We start from the raw sequence: 18,642 nt of genomic DNA on the forward strand, positions 1-18,642 counted from the left end.
AGGAGACACAGAGGTAAAGAACAGACTTTTGGACTCCGTGGAAGAAGGCGAGGGTGGGATGATTGGAGAGAAGAGCATTGAAACATAGAGAAGGAAATGGCAACCCACTCCAGTAATCTTGCCTGGAGAATTTCATGAACAGAAGAGCCTGGCAGGCTATAGTCCATGGGGTTGCAAAGAGTCAGGCATGACTGAGCAACTATCACTCACACTCACTCATTGAAACATATACATTACTATATGTAAAATAGGTAACCAGGGCAAGTTTGATGTGACACAGGGTACCTAAAGCTGGTACTCTGTGACAAGCTGGATGGATGAGAAGGGGAAGGACGTGGAGGGGGTTCAGGATGGAGGGGACACATGTATACCTATGGCCAAGGCATACTGATGTATGGCAAAAGCCATCACAGCATTGTAAAGTAGTTATCCTCCAGTTAAAATAATTAATTAAAAAAAAGACTACCCTGTGAGGAAAGATCACTGCTGTGAACATTCAAGGAGATAGAGAGAAAAGAGTGTGCTGTGGTGGGGAGTGGGGTGGTCCCTGGCACACAGCAGTCAGCCGATGCCTATAACTGAAGACAAGAAGAACAGGTTAGCAGGTATTGAGACAGCAGTTGTCCTCACTTCCCCCGGACCACAGGTGCTCCCTAAAGATCGGTCACGGCTGCAGCCCCCCACAGTTGTCACGAGAGCCTGTGCCATCCTCAGGACAGCGGTGTCCAACCCCCCTTCCCACGAACCTCCTCTTCTGACTGGCCCCGATCACCTTCTCATCTCCATTTCCCTTTTTCCTCCCTCACATTCTATCTTAATTTTGCATTAAATGTTCTTCATCTTAATTAATCAACTACAGTTTTGCTAGCCCACTCAAATCTTTTTGGGCAAGGTGGTGGGAAGGCATGAATGAACGAATGAGTCAAGCAAAGGAAAGGCCCCTAATTTAAAGCCAGAACAGTGAGGCCCCTGCACTAAAGGGATGGGCAGGCCACCCCAGCTAGAGGGGTCAGAAGTGGGCCTGTGTGAGGCTCCCTCCAGCCCAGCACTCTCTGCACACACACCCCCACTCCCCCTCCCACCCTGGAGCGAGAGAGCAAGCCTTTTAAATCACATCTCCCTCCTCCACCGTGTTTGCAACACCTCCCAATTTAGTTTTCTCTCTGAATTTCATTAGTGTCCCATTTGCCTCGTCTTCCTGATCTCTGAGGCAGACGTTAAGCAGGGGGAGACTCAGTTGGCAACAAGGGCTCCTGCCTCCTGACTGCGGGTGAGGGAAGGAGGAGGAGGACAGGCCCCGGGGACGGAGTTCCTGGTCAACTCAGCTCAGCCCAATGAACTGTTACTAGACGCTACCTGTGCGCCAGGCTCCGGGGGCCCCCAGATGAGGATCTGAGCTTGCCCTGGAAACCCTGGGCTCAGGGGAATGGAGGAACAGCGCCTGGGTGATGTGCTGCAGGGGAGTGGCCCCACTGGGCTGGCAGAGTGAGTGAGAATGAGGCGGGGAGGGCAGGGAGGAAGGCAGTGGGGACCTTCCCGGAAGAGGGGACAACACATATAAAGGCAGGGTGCGGAGAACAGAAGAGTGTAACGAGTCACGCTATGGAATCTCTCGTTCAGTTGTTTACACAGTCATCCAGTGCGGATTTCTTGAGTGCCTGCTACATCCCAGGCAGTATTCTAGACATCAGAATACGGCCGGAACAACACAGAGTGACCCCCTGCCTTCACGGAGCTTACATTCCAATGGGGGAAGAACAGAAAACAGAGTAATGCACAATGTGCCAGGTGGAGATAAATGCTACCTAGGAACATTCAAAGGGAAGACGGGCACAGGAAGACCTGGAGGGTAAGGACTGCCTTCCCTTCTCACCTCCTCTATGTCCACCTTGCTCACACCACGGGACCCCAGCTGCATCTTGAAGAGCAAACACAGTGCTTTGCTGATTCAGCCCCATCTATGCTCTGCTCGCTTGGATGGCAACCTGGAGGTCTGTTCCCTCTGCCTGAAGAGTTCTCCCAAAAGCTGGAAAAGGGATTCGATGCCTTATGCTTTGAGATGGTAATGTGTTTATGGTTCAAGGAAAAGCAGAGGGGCCACTGGTGTGAGGGAGGGATAGATAAAGACGGGGTAGGAGGGGACAGGGGCTGGCTCAGGTGAGTCCTGGGGGTCAGGGTGAGGTCTGTGACTTTTCCTCTGCATGAGCTGGGGAGCCACAAGTGAATTGTGAGCAGAGGAGTGATCTGATCTGACTGAACCCATCAGATCAGATCTGTTCCCTCCCCCGGGAGGGAATGGTGGCAGCAGAGTCTCCCAAGGAGGCGACTGCAGGAATCCAGGTCCAAGAGGGTGGCTCAGACCAGGGATGCGACAGAGGAGCTGGTCACAGGTGCTGAGTAGGGGAGAAAAGGGCAAATGCAGCACTCAGTGTGAGTGGAGGGACAGGGGGAAATGAGACAGGACAGAACAGGAGGAACATTCTAGACAGAAGAATCCCCTAGTGCCAAGGCTGAGATTCAACCCCATCCAGCCAGGCTCAGATCCTGCTACTGAGGTTCCTGCAATTTTTCCTCTGTCTCAATGGACGTGGGTTCAGCGAGCCTTGCTCTGGGCCCAGGTCTCTGGGCAGCATCAACATGGGAATGAGAGATCCCATCTCTGGCCTCCAAGGGGCCCCTCTGTCAGAGCCCAGAGCTGCATTCACATGTGACACTGCAGGATGTTCGGGGAACCAGTGAGAGAGAGGCCTGGGATGGGGGGATTTATGGGAGGAAGAGGAGACCACCTTTCTTGGGTTTAGATGCAGTGAGGGATGAGATTTAATTTTTAACTTTAACATTACGTCCTTCTTACAAGTGAGCCTGGATGGGGAGGAAGAGTTCACCTGGAGCCCAGTCATCTCCTCTTGCCGAACGAACCTCAGTTTTCTCACCTTCAGTTCAGATCAGTCGCTCAGTGGTGTCTGACTCTTTGTGGCCCCATGGACTGCAGCACACCAGGCCTCCCTGTCCATCACCAACTCCCGGAGTTCACCCAAACTCATGTCCATCGAGTTGGTGATGCCATCCAGCCATCTCATCCTCTGTCATCCCCTTCTCCTCCTACCTTCAATCTTTTCCAGCATCAGGATCTTTTCATGATTCAGTTCTTTGCATCAGGTGGCCAGAGTATTGGAGTTTCAGCTTTAGCATCAGTCCTTCCAATGAATATTCAGGACTGATTTCCTTGAGGATGGACTGGTTGGATCTCCTTGCTGTCCAAGGGGCTCTCAAGATGGAATTATAAGAACTATCTCTTGGGGTTGCAGCTATTTGATGAGATGCATCAATCAAGTACTTGGCACAATGCATCAATAAATGTCACCCCATTTTACCTGTCCCTCTCTAAAAAAAGCAAAAATCTTAATAGGTATCCTCAGAGAACTATGGCTTCCCAGGTGGTATCAGTGGTAAAGAATCTGCTGGCCAATGCAGGAGACATAAGAGACATGGGTTCCATCCCTGGGTCAGGAAGATCCCCTGGAGAAGAGAATGGCTAACCATTCCAGTATTCTTGCCTGGTAAATCCCACAGACAGAGAAGCCTGGCGGGTTACAGTCCATGGGGTCGCAAGAGTTGGACATGACTGATTTGACTTAGCATGTATAGAAAACCACTGTGTCTCCACTGGCAAACATTTATCCCAGCTTGGAGTTATAGACATTCACCAGGCAGAGAGCAGAGGCTACATCTGTTTTTGTTCCCTGTTATATTCCCAGAGCCTAGTGTGGTGCTGGGTCTACTGTCAATATACAATATGTTTTTGCTGAACTGGTAAATAAATGATTGAATCTAAGGTTATGTATGATCTAGGCTCTGGTAGATCATACATACATACATACAATTAGCTGGGAGACCTCAGATCATACATACATACATACAATTAGCTGGGAGACCTCAGATAATTAATGTCTCCAGGTTAAAAAAAAATACTGATAATCTCTTTAGAATGTGTCAATGTCACTAGTTCTGAACATGAGTTATTTGGTTGGAACACCAGATTAAAGCACTTCCTAGGTGGATAAGGAAAAGGCAACCCACTCCAGTATTCTTACCTGGAAAATCCCATGGATGGAGGAGCCTGGTAGGCTATAGTCCATGGGGTCAAAAAGAGTCAGACATGACTGAACGACTTCACTTTAGGTGGCACTAGTCATAAAGAACCGATCTATCAACACAGGAGACATAGGGATGCAGGCTCGATCCCCAAGTAGGAGGATCCCCTGGAGAAGGAAGTGGCAACTCACTCCAGTATTCTTGTTTAGAGAATCCCCGTGGACAGAGTAGGCTGGTGGGCTACAAGTCTATCGCCTTGCAAAGAGATGAACACAACTGAGGTGCCTTAGAACGCACACACACCAGATTAAAAAACCAAAGAAATGTAAGAAAACAAAAAAAATGTCTCTGAGTCTCAGTTTTCTTACCTGTAAAATGGAACTCATAATATCTACTATGATAGAGGCAGTTACCGCCCATCAAATATCTATATTTCCCAGAGCCCTAGAAACCGGGTAAGACCACATGTTAGTTCTGGCCCACAGGCTGTGCCACTTTTGAGCCAAAGCATTTAAGAGCCAGTGCTTAACCTTCCTCCACCTCTTCCCCTGATGTGGAGACCAAGGTGGCCCCTTGTTCCAGGGGCTACACCTAAAACACGGCAGAGCTGTCATCAGCTTGACGCCTGAGTCACTGGGTAGACCAGAGCCCTCCACCCTTTGGTTAGATAGGCAGCATGAGCAAGAAATAAACCTTCACTCTGTTAAGCCGCTGAGATTCCAGAGTTCATTTATTGCTGCAGCACAACTGAGCCTAGAAAGACTCAGGCTTCTACCCAGCACGACCGTCCACAAGGTAAGAAGTGGTGCTTGGTTCAGTTTGTTGTTGTTGTCCAGTCAGTCGCTCAGTTGTGTCTGACTCTTTGCGACCCCATGGACTGCAGCACGCCAGGTTTCCCTATCCTTCACCACCTCCTGGAGTTTGCTCATACTCACATCCCTTAAGTTGATGATACCATCCAACCATCTCAGGCTCATCCCCTGGGTCCTGACCTTTCCCCCTGATTCTGTAGCCTTTCTGATGACCCAGGCTCCATTCATGATTCTCCCTTTCTCTCTGCCATGTTCTTTCTCTAGTTTGAAACATCCCTCTACTCCCTACTCCTCCCCAGGTGTGTTCTGGTTTTGCCATTGCACAGCAATATCAGAAAAGCCCCTGGAAAGCCATTCTGGCCAGTTGGACCTGGCCTGTGGACCACCTGTCCTCTGGGCAGCTGCCCACACACTTCCTCCTACCTCATTCTCAACTACGCCTTCAATTCCACTCCAACTCAGCTTGAAAGGTAACCACGAAGCTCTGGATCCTGCCCCTGGTGCCTTGGGCCCTGGGATGACTGTCAAGGCTGGCACGGCCTCTGTGGCCCTGGATATGCACTGTGCTCCTGGGTGCCAGCTCCCCACTCACACCCGGCTGGATGCCTGGCCCTTGCCCACCCTGTCCGCCCACCAAGCTGGCACTGGCTTGGCTTCCAGCAGCCACCAATCCTGCCACTGCATCTGCTCTCCAAGAAGGCCACCTCCACCCTGGCCTGACCTCTGCACTCTCTAGGCAGCTTAGTTGGCAAAAGCCTTCAACCTGTTTTCAGATTCTAAGATGCCATTTCTCATCAAGACCACAGGTTTGCAGTCGATGACACAGAAAATCAGATTGGACAAGGGACTGACCTGGCTCCATGTCAGCACGTTCTGAAGAGTCAGCAGTGTCCGTGGGCCCTGAAGCCCTGTCTCCAGGGCCATCAGATCCTGGAGGATGGGATGGGATCCTTCCTGTTGAGGCAGAGAACAGAGAGTCAAGTGAGTGTGGGGGCAAGGTGTCCTTGACCCCGTTTTGCAGATCTCTTGCCAGCACATGTGCACCAGTAGGGAGAGGGGACAGGTTCCTGGTCCCCAGGCATGAAGAAAAGCAAGCAGGGTCTCAAGTACCCTGGGAATCCTGCACAACACCCTGTCTGCAACCTTTCTTTCTTCTCCCATCTCATCTGGCCTTGTGTGACAGCCACTGTTGACACATCAGGCTTACCAAACCCCTAGAGGGTCAGAACTACAGATCAGCCCTCTTTATGAGCCTGGCAAAGGCAGCTTGGTGTAGAGTAGACACCGCGTGTTCTGTGAAGGACTGACTGTGCTGTGATGGAAGCAGGGAGCAAGAAGGGGGCAGAGCATGTGGCCAAGGCACTGGCTTCTGCAGCAGTCCTATCATTGATTCACTGGGCAAATAAATACACCACTTGGCATCCTGCCTGATAGAATGGCCCACCCTCCCTGCGCTATATCATCTGGGAATCACATGGGCAAAGCTCTTCACACCCAAGAGTCTGGCTCTGGTCCACTTGCTTATCACTCTGCAACTCTAGCAAATCACTTCCCCTCCTTGAGTCTTTGTCTGAAAGAGAAAAACTCTGAGCTAGGCTACATGTAAGATTCTTTATGCCCCCAGAATTCTATGACGATGTTGATTCATCTCCACACATCCAGTGCCCAAAGAGCTATCTGTCCACAATAAAGCTTTGTGAAATGAATAAAAGAAAGTTCCATCTCACTCCAAGGAGGGTGACAAGAGAGTCAAAGGTTTTAAGCCATCTGCGGGAGATCACTGCAAGAGGAGGAGCTGGGATTTGAACACAGGTCCTCATAGACTCGAGGACTTCAAGTACACTTGAGTCCTCTGTATTTTCCCTGCACCGACTGCTGTACTTACCCACTGAAGACACTACAAAGTGCCTTTTTATATGAAGGACACACTAAGCTAAAGGACAGTGCACGAAGGATGCATTCAGGCACCTCAAGTACAAAGTCATCGTTTGAGAAATTCCCTGAGTACATATTTGCCAAATATACCTAGGAGCCTAGCTAAGAAGACGTTATTGCCTATTAGAAGGTGAGGGATTACTGGTAATCTTCATTAAGACAAAACTCCCCTAAGTGTGAAATTTTGCTAGCTTCATCTGCATTTCCTGTTGCTTTATTGTAAATTCTCATTATTCTAAACAGAGTGACTGGATTAGGTGGGAACATTCGCCAGGCTCTGCCCAAGTGTGGAGTACCCTTCCCTCAGGGCTCAGGCTCCCAAACACTGCCAGGTACAATCAGCAAGACTAAGTTTGGAGGTAAACTAGAAAAGTCTTTATAAATCGTATTATATTCACTAAAACAAAACATAGGCAGTAATCACAGGAAATGTCTATCATTTTATGAATCTCAAATGAGCGGTAATGGTTACTGTGCCCTTAATTTCTATTTACTATGCCTTGTTCATTACAAGGTTACCCTCCAAACTTTCAGAGGGGAGCAGGAAATTGTTTTGCTGTAACGACGGACGTGGTTAGAGGCCGTTCCTCTTGTGTGTGGCCCTCTTCTCCCGTGCCCAGCGCCTTGTGGATTTCAGGACTCCGCGCTGTCGGCTTGGCCTGCAAGGGCCGCCCTGCGGTCCTGATCGTACCCAGTGACTTGGATGAAGCACTTAGTGTCTTTCTCAAACCCCTCTCCTTTGTCCAGGTCACACAGTCTCACTCTGCCTCCAGAGATCTGGGCCAGAGCTAGTACTTGGGACCTTTATCTGGTCCCTCCATCTTGAAGAAGCCGCAGAACTACAGCTTTCCTTCTATTCCACCTTCACCTTTGCTAAGCTTCCAGGGAAAACCTTTACTCCTTTTCTTCATTTTACATTTTCAGTTTGTATCCCTGAATTCCCTTTTTCAAAGTAAAGTCATCACTTGGTACATGCAGGATGATTGGTTCCAGGATCCCTCATGGGTACCAAATTCCATGGATGCTCAAGTGCCTTACATAAAATGGTATAGCATTTGCATGTAACCTACACATACCCTCCCATCTACATGAAATCATCTCTAGATCACTTATGATACCTAACACAAGGGAAATGATACGTTCAGTTCAGTACAGTCACTCAGTCATGTCCAACTCAATGTAAATGCTATATAAAGAGTTGCCGGTGGGGCAAAGTCAAGTTTGGTTTTGGGAACTTTCTAGAGATTTTTTTTTTTCCCCTAGAATATTTTCAATCTGTGGTTGGTTGAATCCACAGATGTGGAACCTGTGGGTATAAAGGGCTGGCTATACCTCCAATAAGCACCGCATGATGGTTAATGAAACCAAAATACCCAAGGATTGACCAAAGGCTTTAGGGCTTCCCTGGTGGCTCAGATAGTAAAGAATCTGTCTGTAATGCAGGAGACCTGGGTTCAATCCCTGGGGTGGGAAGTTCCCCTGGAGAAGGAAATGGCAAACCACTCCAGTATTCTTGCCTGGAGAATCCCATGGACAGAGGAGCCTGGTGGGCTACAGTCCATGGCTTCGCAAGGAGTCGGACACGACTGATCGACTAAAACTTTCCCTTTCATGTACGAGCAGTTTATGAAGGGCAATGCAGTTAGGACTGGATGAGGGTGTTCATTCCTTCACTTGCTCACTTGCTCACTCACTCACTCCTATTCCATGTGTTAGGTGTGATACAGGACAAACTGAGGACTCAGAAGCAAACCGTGCCCTCAAGGACTCACAGGGTGGTAAGGCTGCAAGTAAGGGGAATGCTGGGCAGTTTGGGAGGTGGAAACAGAAAAACAAACAGTCAGAGGAGGGAGGGACAGAGAGGCCATGTCAGCAAACCAGGGAGCACTGACTGGACAGCATGCCATCCATGCCCAGCTGGGCACTGGGGACAGTGTTGGGGGGTTGGCATGGGGACAGGGCGGGGCGCTCGTGTGAGGGAGTGAAGGCACGGGAGGGGAAAGTGTGGATGAAGAATGAGGACTGCGTGGAGGGAAGCAGAAGACACCCGACAGATGACACGGGCCCTCAGAAGCAGGGCCCTGAACGTCAAAACAGAGAAGGTGGCCATCATTCACTGAGTAATAGAGCCACCAAGGGCTTTTGAGCAGAGATGTGACATAATTAGAGATGTGTTGCAGGAAGATGGATTTGGCAAGCTTGCACAGTACGGATCGGAAGGGGAGGAAGCTAATTGTGTGCCAGGCACTGGGCAGTGTTCGAGGCTGGTACATATTGGAGCTCAGTTAACCTTCTAAACTGGAGAAGGAAATGGCAACCTACTCCAGTGTTCTTGCCTGGAAAATCCCAGGGACGGGGGAGCCTGGTGGGCTGCCGTCTATGGGGTCACACAGAGTCGGACACGACTGAAGCGACTTAGCAGCAGCAGCAGCAGCAACCTTCTAAACAGCCGTAGGAAACAAGCCTATTCCTTCCAGACTTGCAGATGAGAAAATGAGGCTTCAGGGAATTCCAGCAGTTTGCCCCTAATCCCCCAGCTAGGAAGCGTAGCAGATGAGATCTGGATCCGGTTCTTTCCTTTCCCAGGTGAGCCTTAAAGCGTGCTGTGATCTGTGTGGACACTTGTACACTGGACAGCCCAGTACACCTTCTGCTCCCAGCATACCTCCCGCCTGCCCTAGGAAGCGGGTGGGGGGAAGCAGGATGGTTTCCTGGGCTGCCTTTTGAGAGGCTGAGATGGAATGAAGTGCCAAGTGCCTTTGTTCCTGTTAGCTTTCCCCTGTGAGTGCATACATGCTAAGTCGATTCAGTTGTGTCCGACTCTTTGTGATCCCGTGGATGGTAGCCTGCCAGGCTCCTCTGTCTGTGGGATTCTCCAGGCAAGAATACTGGAGTGGGTTGCCATTTCTTTCTCCAGGGGAATCTTCCTGACCCAGACAGGAACCCGTGTCTCTTACGTCTCCTGCAATGGCAGGCAGGTTCTTTACCTCTAGCGCCACCAGCTTTCCCCCAGGTGACCCCACTCTAGAAGATAATACCTTGAGTTGCCTCCCAAACAACACGGACTACAGTCTCTTGCAGAGAATTCCAAAGGTAGCAGGGAACCTCCTTATTCTCTTGTAGGGAATGCTAACTTCTGTCAGCTAAGTTTAATAGGAGCAGCAGACCAGGAGCCCAGGGAAACACACTTGAATACCCAGGCCTCCTCTGCTGGGCCATGGAGAAAGTCAGTGAGGAACCCAGAGTCTCTGGGCTGACGTCACTGTCTGGGAGGACTGCTCGGAGGGCTCAGTGCACTCCATCTGGATCGGCACACCTGCAGCCTGTAGAGAACGGTCATGAATCACTCCCATCAAGATGCCTGCTGCAAAAACTTGTTTTTTTTTCCCCAAGGGAAAAAAGAGTTCCTCATTCTAAATATGGGACATGGTGATGGCTGTGCTATACACTGGACAATCCAGGGTGTAGGTTTTCTTCAGGGAAGCCTGGCATATTGGCAAGAGAAGGGACTTAGGAAGCAAATAGGTTGGGTCCTAATCACATCTTCCAACCGCCCCCAGGTTACTGGCTATACCTATGGGGCCTTGGGCAAACCACTTAGCTCCTTGTGCATGCATGCTAAGTCACTTCAGTCGTGTCTGACTTTTTGTGACCCTATGGACTGTAGCCCACAAGGCTCTTATGTCCACGGGATTCTCCTGGCAAAAACACTGGAATAGGTCGCCGTGCCCTACTCCAGGGGATCTTCTCGATCCAGAGACTGAATCTTAAGTTTCCTCATTTTTAAATGGGAATGATAATAATGACTTAGAGAAACTAAATGCCAGGCCCTGGGCACATTCATGAGAATGTGTAATAATTTCTTCTTGTCTTTTTATTTTCAACATTGTGGCTATGCCCTCCCAGTGAGGTTGTTCTCCTCACAAATTTACCAACTGAAGTCATTGATTTTGGGAGAAAAAAATGCTGCAACTATAGCAGGTTGTTAATACCCTTGACCCAGTGCTTATTGGGCTTCTCTGGTGGCTCAGATGGTAAAAAAAAAAAAATCTGTCTGCAATGTGGGAGACCCAGGTTTGATCCCTGGGTTGGAAAGATCCCCTGGAGAAAGGAATGGCTACCTACAACCGTATTCTTGCCTGGAGAATTCCATGGACAGAGGGGCCTGGCGGGTTACAGTCCATAGGGTTGAAAAGAGTCAGATACAACTGAGCAACTAACACTTCCAGCGCTTATTACCAGCATCTTGGAATTGTCAGCATGTCTTTCTCCTCCACCATACTGAGACCTTCTTGAAGAGGGTGACCACTGTGGCTTCAATTCCGGGCACACAGATGTCCCTTTCTACCTCAGTTCCCTTCAACTGACATCCAATCAGACCACAGAGTCTATGGTTCTTCTGGGGTTTTATTTTCCCAGCCTGGTTTGAATAGCGACTTCTAAGCAACACCTTCAAGAACAAATCCAATTCTCTGAAAACCATCTCATTAGCATGGAATCATTTAGCATGGGATGCTTCACTTTGTTACTCTGCTAAGAGCTTTGGTTTCTAATCCAAGACAATTATATGTGCCAACATATTCAATAACATCTTAATAATACCAAACCTCCCAGGTCTCCGGACGGAATCAGATCAGTATGAGAGAGCTGGGGTCTAATAGGATAAAAGAATGGCATGCGGCAGAGGAGAAGGAGATGAAGCATTAAAACTGGGTTCAAACCCTGGCTTGTGCAGCTGGGACAGCCTTGTGTGGTATCCCTGGGACAGGGATAAACGCGCAGCAAAGGATCACTCCTTTCTCTTCCTCTGGCTCCAGAGAAAAGCAAACCCATGAAACGTTTCAAGTGAACAGGGAGAGAATAAAAGATTCACCACATTCCTGAGTCCACTTACAATATGGATTTTTTTTTTTTTTTTCTTAAGCTTTTCTCCCCGAGGACTGGAGGAAGTGGGTTATTTCATTTTAATTATGGCAGCTGCAGCTGCTGCTTGTGAACCCAAAGACCAATTTTCAGATCAAAAAGAAAAACATATACACATCCCCACAGACAAACTCACCCAGAGCATCAACTACATACGTGAAGGACAGCTCCTTCAGAGAGCACATAGGCGGGGGTGTGCGTGGAGAAATCTGGGCCGTCATGCTCAGAGACACTCAGATCCAGGCAGAGATCCCTGGAGGCACTTCCCCGCCGCTTCCCTCCCACCTGGCTTCCTCTCTGCCCCGAGCATCCACACCCAGCCCATGAGCCACAGGCCAGCGTAAAAGAATCTTTCATGTCCAGCAGCTGTGCACTTTTAATGTACACGGGGGAAATAAAGGCAGAAAATGGTTTTCTGTAGCCTTCCTGTGGAGTTTTCACTAGGCATCCTCATTCAGGAAGGCCTGAGTTTTTTTTTTTTTTTTTTTTTAAACAGGTCCTCCATGTGTCCAGAGAGCCAGCCCCAGACTTGTGGCAGTGAGGATCTCTCATGCAGGGATGATGGGTGGAGCTCGTTTGCCATTTTCTGGCTCACGGGCTGTATCCAGGTTTCCACTCAGTGTTCTCTTGTGTGGTTCGTCTCCCGTGTGCTCCCCAGCGGCTCTCGGGTTAGCCATGGCAGGCAATGGCACACGAATCCTCCCCAGGTGAGCAGCCCAAATTCGCAACACGTGCAGGTGTATCTTTCAGAGGATTGAGGAGGAGCCATGCTAACGCAGGGACGTTTGTCAGGGAGGAGACTGTGTACAGCAGGTGGGGCATCAGCGTTCACCTGCTGGTGAGTAAGATGAGAGAGACTGGGCTCTCACCAGAGAAAGACCACGTGCTGCCGGGGATACACGAGAACTCTGCCTGGAAGACTTGGCATAGAAGGAAGCATCGTGTAGGGGTGGGGTGGAGGAGTTAATTGTTCTCAGCTGCCACGAAGCAACCTGAGGACCTTAGTGGAGTCAGTGGAAAGTTTTCTGTTTTCTGAACCTTTTCTTGGGTCGGGCCAAAGAGCGCTTTTTGGTCCGACCCAATACTTCACCATGGAGAAGGAAATGGCAACCCACTCCAGCATTCTTGCCTGGAGAATCCCAGGGACAGGGAAGCCTGGTGGGCTGCCGTCTATGAGGTCACACAGAGTTGGACACGACTGAAGTGACTTAGCAATACTTCACCAATGCTCACCTTGAAGCCCTTCCAGCACAGCATCAAAAATTCTGCAATTTGAATGTGCGAGACAAATGCTCAGTCTTGTTCTCAACCACCTGAGTGCTCCCAGACCCCAGGCCTCTGGTCAGCTTTGTCATCAGCTTGTAAAGCCTCTGCTTCCTTCAGGAGCCAGTTCTGAGGCATTTCCACAAAGCCACTGCAAGAGACGTGGGTTCAGTCCCTGGGTTGGGAAGATCCCCTGGAGAAGGGAATGGCAACCCACTTCAGTATTCTTGCCTGGAGAATTCCATGGACAGAAGAGCCTGGCAGGCTGCAGTCCATGGGGTCGCAGAGAGTCAGACACGACTGAGCACACGCACACACTCCTGTTGTATGTGTCACAACGGCACTCCCACGCCAAAGAGCACCAGACCTGGTGTTTCTACCACAAAATCTCTGTGCAGCTCCAGCGCTCTCCAATCCCTTCCTTCACATGACTGGAAGGCCACTTGCTCTTCCTAAGATGCAAGTCTGACCCTGCTGTTCCTGGCCTGAAATGCTTGCTGGCGCCTCACTGTCTTGGGGACAAAATCCAAAGCTCTCCCTAGAAGACACGCTTCTCTTCATGCCCAGCCTGGCCATCTCTCCTGCCCGGTCCCTGCCACTCTCCCCTCAGACGTGCCATGCTGCAGCCAAGTGAAGTGAAGTGAAAGTCGCTCAGTCGTGTCCAATTCTTTGGGCCGCCATGGACTATACAGTCCATGGAATTCTCCAGGCCAGAAGAGTGGGTAGCTGTTTCCTTCTCCAGGTGATCTTCCTAACCTAGGGATCGAACCCAGGTTTCCCTGCATAAAGGTCGGATTCTTTACCAGCTGAGCCACAAGGGAAGCCCAAGAATACTGGAGTGGGTAGCCTATTCCTTCTCCAGGGGATCTTCCGACCCAGGGATGCAACCGGGGTCTCCTGCATTTCAGGGGGATTCTTTACTAACTGAGCTATGAGGGAAGCCCAAACCCAAGTGTTTTCAACCCTCACTGTCTTCCGGTTGCCGCTCCTTGGCGGGAAAGGCCCCGGAGTGCTCCTTCACGAGCTGGCGGTGCAGCGCCCCGTCTTATTCTGGGGAAGCGTCTCCCTGCTGCTGGGAACCCCTTTTCCCGCTGCTCCCATCGTGTGGGTCGTGAGCGCCGACGCTGCTGTTCCGCAGCCATTTCTGGTGCGCTGCCTTCCAAGCACCGGTGGGTGGCGCACCGCAAGAGGTTCGTTCACTAATTGAGGCCGGTGGGTGTGAGCACAGGTGCCCCACTTGCAGGTAGAAGATTTAACTGCCAGCGCAGGACTCTCTAGAGCTCTTTCATTCTGGCGCGGAGTTCACGGAGATCGGCACAGTTGGGGTGACTTGTCAGCCTGGGTCCCCAGGGGACCTCAGAGCTAATACTCCTCCCCACCCCACCCCTCCTTCTGCCCTTTGTGAACGCGAGAGAGTGAACCCTTTGCTATAAACCATTATGATTTGGCGATGATGTGTACCCGGCATTAACTAGATGATCTGACAGATTCATGGGTTCTGTAAAAAGTGTCATATTCTTTTTTTTTTTTTTTAATTTACGTACGGTTGATTTACAATATTGTGAGAGTTTCAGGTGTACAACAAAGCGATTCAGTTATATAAATTCTTTTCCATTATAGTTTATTACAAGATATTTAATATGGTTCCCTGCCCTATACAGTAAATCCCTGTTGTTTATCAATTTTATATAAGGTAGTGTACATCTGTTAATTCCAAACTCCCAATTTATTCCTCCCCCCACCACTTCCTCTTTGGGAACCATCAGTTGGTTTTGTATGCCTGTGCGTCTGTTTCTATCTTGTAAATAAGTTCATTTATATTGTATTTTTTTTAGGAGGAATTGCCACATTCTTAAAGGGCCCTGACTCCCTGGCCATCATTGATTGGTTCAGGGTTCAGTTCAGTTCAGTTCAGTTGCTCAGTTGTGTCCGACTGTTTGCGACCCCATGAATCACAGCACGCCAGGCCTCCCTGTCCATCACCAACTCCCGGAGTTCACTTAGACTCACGTCCATCGAGTCCGTGATGCCATCCAGCCATCTCATCCTCTGTCGTCCCCTTCTCCTCTTGCCCTCAATCCCTCCCAGCATCAGACTCTTTTCCAATGAGTCAACTCTTCGCATGAGGTGGCCAAAATACTGGAGTTTCAGCTTTAGCATCAGTCCCTCCAAAGAAATCCCAGGGCTGATCTCCCTCAGAATGGACTGGTTGGATCTCCTTGCAGTCCAAGGGACTCTCAGGAGTCTTCTCCAACACCACAGTTCAAAAGCATCAATTCTTCAGTGCCCAGCCTTCTTCACAGTCCAACTCTCACATCCATACATGACCGCTGGAAAAACCATAGCCTTGACTGGACGGACTTTTGTTGGCAAAGTAATGTCTCTGCTTTTGAATATGCTATCTAGGTTGGTCATAACTTTCCTTCCAAGGAGTAAGCGTTTTTAATTTCATGGTTGCAATCACCATCTGCAGTGATTTTGGAGCCCAAAAATATAAAGTCTGACACTGTTTCCACTGTTTCCCCATCTATTTCCATGAAGTGATGGGACCAGATGCCAGGTTCAGGGTTAGGAGCCTTAATAAAGCCAGATTAACCACAGTTCTGGGGGGTGGGGTTGGGGAGATCAGAATCTGATCAAAGCTGAGTCATCTGGAATTCTTCCCTGGGATTTCTGAAAACAGGAAGTGAAAAGGAATGTGGTCTCTAGCTATGATGATTGTAAGAGGTAAAAACTCACTAGCTATCAATGAAGACCCAGTGCAGCCACAATAAAAATTAGTAAATTTTAACATGCACTAGCCATTGGTGGCCGTGTGAGTGTTTGGGCTGAACTGTGTCCTCCTCCACAAGAGGTGTTGGTGTCCCAATCCCTCGTGCCTGAGAATGGAAACTTACTTGGAGACAGTCTCTTGGCAGAGGTAATCAAGTTAAAATGAGGTCACTGGGGTAGGCTCTCATCCGATGTGGCTTGTGTCCTAAAAAAAGTGGGGGGGGGGTGGACACAGACAAGATGGGAGTTATGCTTCCACAAGCTAAGAACTACCAGAGGCAGTGACAGAGGCCTGGGGAGAGCCTTCCCTTCAGAGAGGACACGGTCCTTCTGACCCCTTGATTTGGGACTTGTAGCCTCCAGAACTGTGAGGCATGGCATTTCTGTTGTTTTAGCCTCTCAGTTGGTGTGCTTTGTTATGAGAACCCTGCAAACTAACATGGAAAAAATACAGAGAGCTATTGCAGGGAGAGAGAGAAGCTCACAAGTAAGAGAAATGACCAGAGGAGCAAAAAGAAACAGAACAAATCTTAACAGAATTAAAACTATGAACCCGATTCTACTGCATCTCCCTGTGTCTCCGGCTGCAAGTTCAACTCCTTGGATTTGATGAGGTAGTTCTGAGGTTTCTGTCACTTTGAATCAAGAGTCCTAACCAGCACTGTTATTCATATTTAATAGTTATCATTAATGCTAGGAAAAGGAAAACAATTCAGACAGCTCCAAGTGGTGCCAGATCAGTGATGGATGGACAAGCAAGCCACAGCTTCCAAACACCGTCCAAACATGTCCAGGAGGAGACAAGTTCCCCTCCTGTCTGGGTACAACTGCTTTCATATGTTCACACAGTTTAATCCTCTTGGTGTTTTTTGTAATCCAGTAATGGCCAGACTAAAATCTGAAACGGATTTTCTTCTGCACAGTTATCCCTTTCTTCCCAATCCAAACACAACTGCGTGCCTGGCCCCTTGAAATGCTCCAAAACAAAACAAGTCCAGCCCGAGTCCCTCATCTTGTTTCACGTTATGTTCTTGGCTGCACAAACTTAGGTCCCTTTGTTTCTTCTGCTCTGCCCTTGGACGCTTCCTGTCCACATTCCCCTCTGCGTGTGCTCCTACGTCAGCAGCAAGGGCTCCAAGCTAGCAGAGGAGAGACAGTCAGAGGGAAGGCAGCCTGGAAAGGATTCACCACACAGACAAGAGCTGCGGTCCCCTGAAGCAACTCACCCGCCCTCTGGAGTCACCAGTGCACACAGGCCCTCCAGGGCAGAATGTGGCTGCATAGCGGGGGTCTGGCCTATGAGTTTGGTCTTGAGGAATAGAAGATAATTGCTCAAGCTGTCCTTGAGCCTCCAGGCTCCATTGTAAGAATAAGCAGAACCAGTCTACCTTGATGGTCCCACAAAAAAGAGAGACACTGCTCTCCTGTAAAGGACTGGGGACAGCAATTATCCACATGAGCAAGATTTGATGACTACAGATATTATGGAGCTCAGCGCTCCCACCCCAAAGTAATGGAGGATTCTGTTTTTTTTTTCTCTTCCTTCATCTGTTCAGTCCAGGAGAGCATACAAAAATATGATGCCTGTATCAAGTTGCCAGATGTCTTCATGAGAGAAATTAGCAAAAAGCAGCTATCTGGAAGGGATGAGGGCCAATTCAGCCTTGAACAAAGAGGGTGGGGAGGGTGGAGGCTGTGCATTTGCTCTCAGGCCCCTTCCCCAGACTTGCTACTCTGCTGCATCTCGTGGAGAACCACAATGCTCAGAATCCTTTTCTCTCTGGCTTCTGGGCAGGTGGGCTTGTGAATGGAGGACCACAGCCAGAAGACTGGAGGTGAGAAGTAAAGAAGCGAGGGTATCTCTCCCTCTCTTGCTTGTCTTAGACAGCATCCTTGGCAGTGGCCACATACCGTCAGTTGCTTCAGGTCCTGACAGGCACTCTATACAATGATTCTATCTCCTGCTGGATTGTCTCAGCTTTTGGACTCTAGAAACATCACCTTCTCTCATTGCCCCTCCAGGTCTAGGAGCGATAGTGGTTGCTTCTTCTTGTTGATCTCTGGACTGACTCAATTTGTACCGTTTATCTTCTCAGTTGCTTCATTAACTGTGCAGCCAATTCCCTGTATTAAATTCCCTCTGCTGAAAGACCTATGTTGGTTTCCATTTCCCTGCATAGACTCTGATGGATAGAGGTGCTAAGAAAGAATCTGCAGGTGGAAGTGCCCCTCTGCAGCCTTGGGGACAATGAATATATGAAGACTCTCAGTGCTTCAGCTGGGATAGGGAGCTGCTGCAGAACCGAGCATGTAGTCAAGCCCAGGAGGTTATAAGTGATTGATAAGCGACTTAGCAGCAGCAGCAGCAGCAGCAGCAAGGGACCTGTTATACATCTGGAAGAAGGGTAGTTAGATCTGTTCCCCCCCCCCCCCCATGAATTTAACTAGGTTTAATGTGACTTCCTTTATCAATTGGTAAGCTAATATGAGAAAAGCCAATTACTGATGCAAAGGATGCCAAGGAGCTTAGTTGTGAAGCTTCAAAATCGTTTGGAAGATTAGGGTGTCCAGCATCTCTATAGGGAAGCTAGGAGTTAAACAAAACTGAGATGGACCAAGAAAGACATCTCTTAGCAGATTCAATGAGATGTTTGAGACTTAAGGTGATGTAGCTGGATCTTGTCTTTATTGACATCTACAACTGTTAAGGGTTATCACTGGTCCTTCCAGACGGAGAGGGGAGAAGCCATGCTTTACTGAGAGAGGATGGGGAGAGAAATAAAACAGAATATTTTGGGGACTGCTGAGAGACAGAGCATTCTTTGTTACTAAAGAAGAATTT

The 18,642-nt window shown here is 49.1% G+C and overlaps 1 protein-coding gene across 11 annotated transcripts in view; it reads right to left on the reverse strand.

Annotated features, from left to right (window-relative positions):
- The window catches only part of TENM4 (teneurin transmembrane protein 4), a 1,822,236-nt gene that overhangs the window by 585,067 nt on the left and 1,218,527 nt on the right, over positions 1-18,642 (reverse strand). For all 11 annotated transcript variants that reach the window (XM_027532088.1, XM_027532098.1, XM_027532094.1 and 8 more), the window contains one exon: positions 5,760-5,861. In XM_027532088.1, coding sequence (XP_027387889.1) covers positions 5,760-5,769 — 10 coding nt within the window. In that variant the 5' untranslated portion in view covers positions 5,770-5,861. The remainder of the gene's footprint in view (positions 1-5,759; positions 5,862-18,642) is intronic.

This window comes from Bos indicus x Bos taurus, chromosome 29, assembly GCF_003369695.1.
Source record: "Bos indicus x Bos taurus breed Angus x Brahman F1 hybrid chromosome 29, Bos_hybrid_MaternalHap_v2.0, whole genome shotgun sequence".
NCBI classification, from domain to species: Eukaryota; Metazoa; Chordata; class Mammalia; order Artiodactyla; family Bovidae; genus Bos; species Bos indicus x Bos taurus.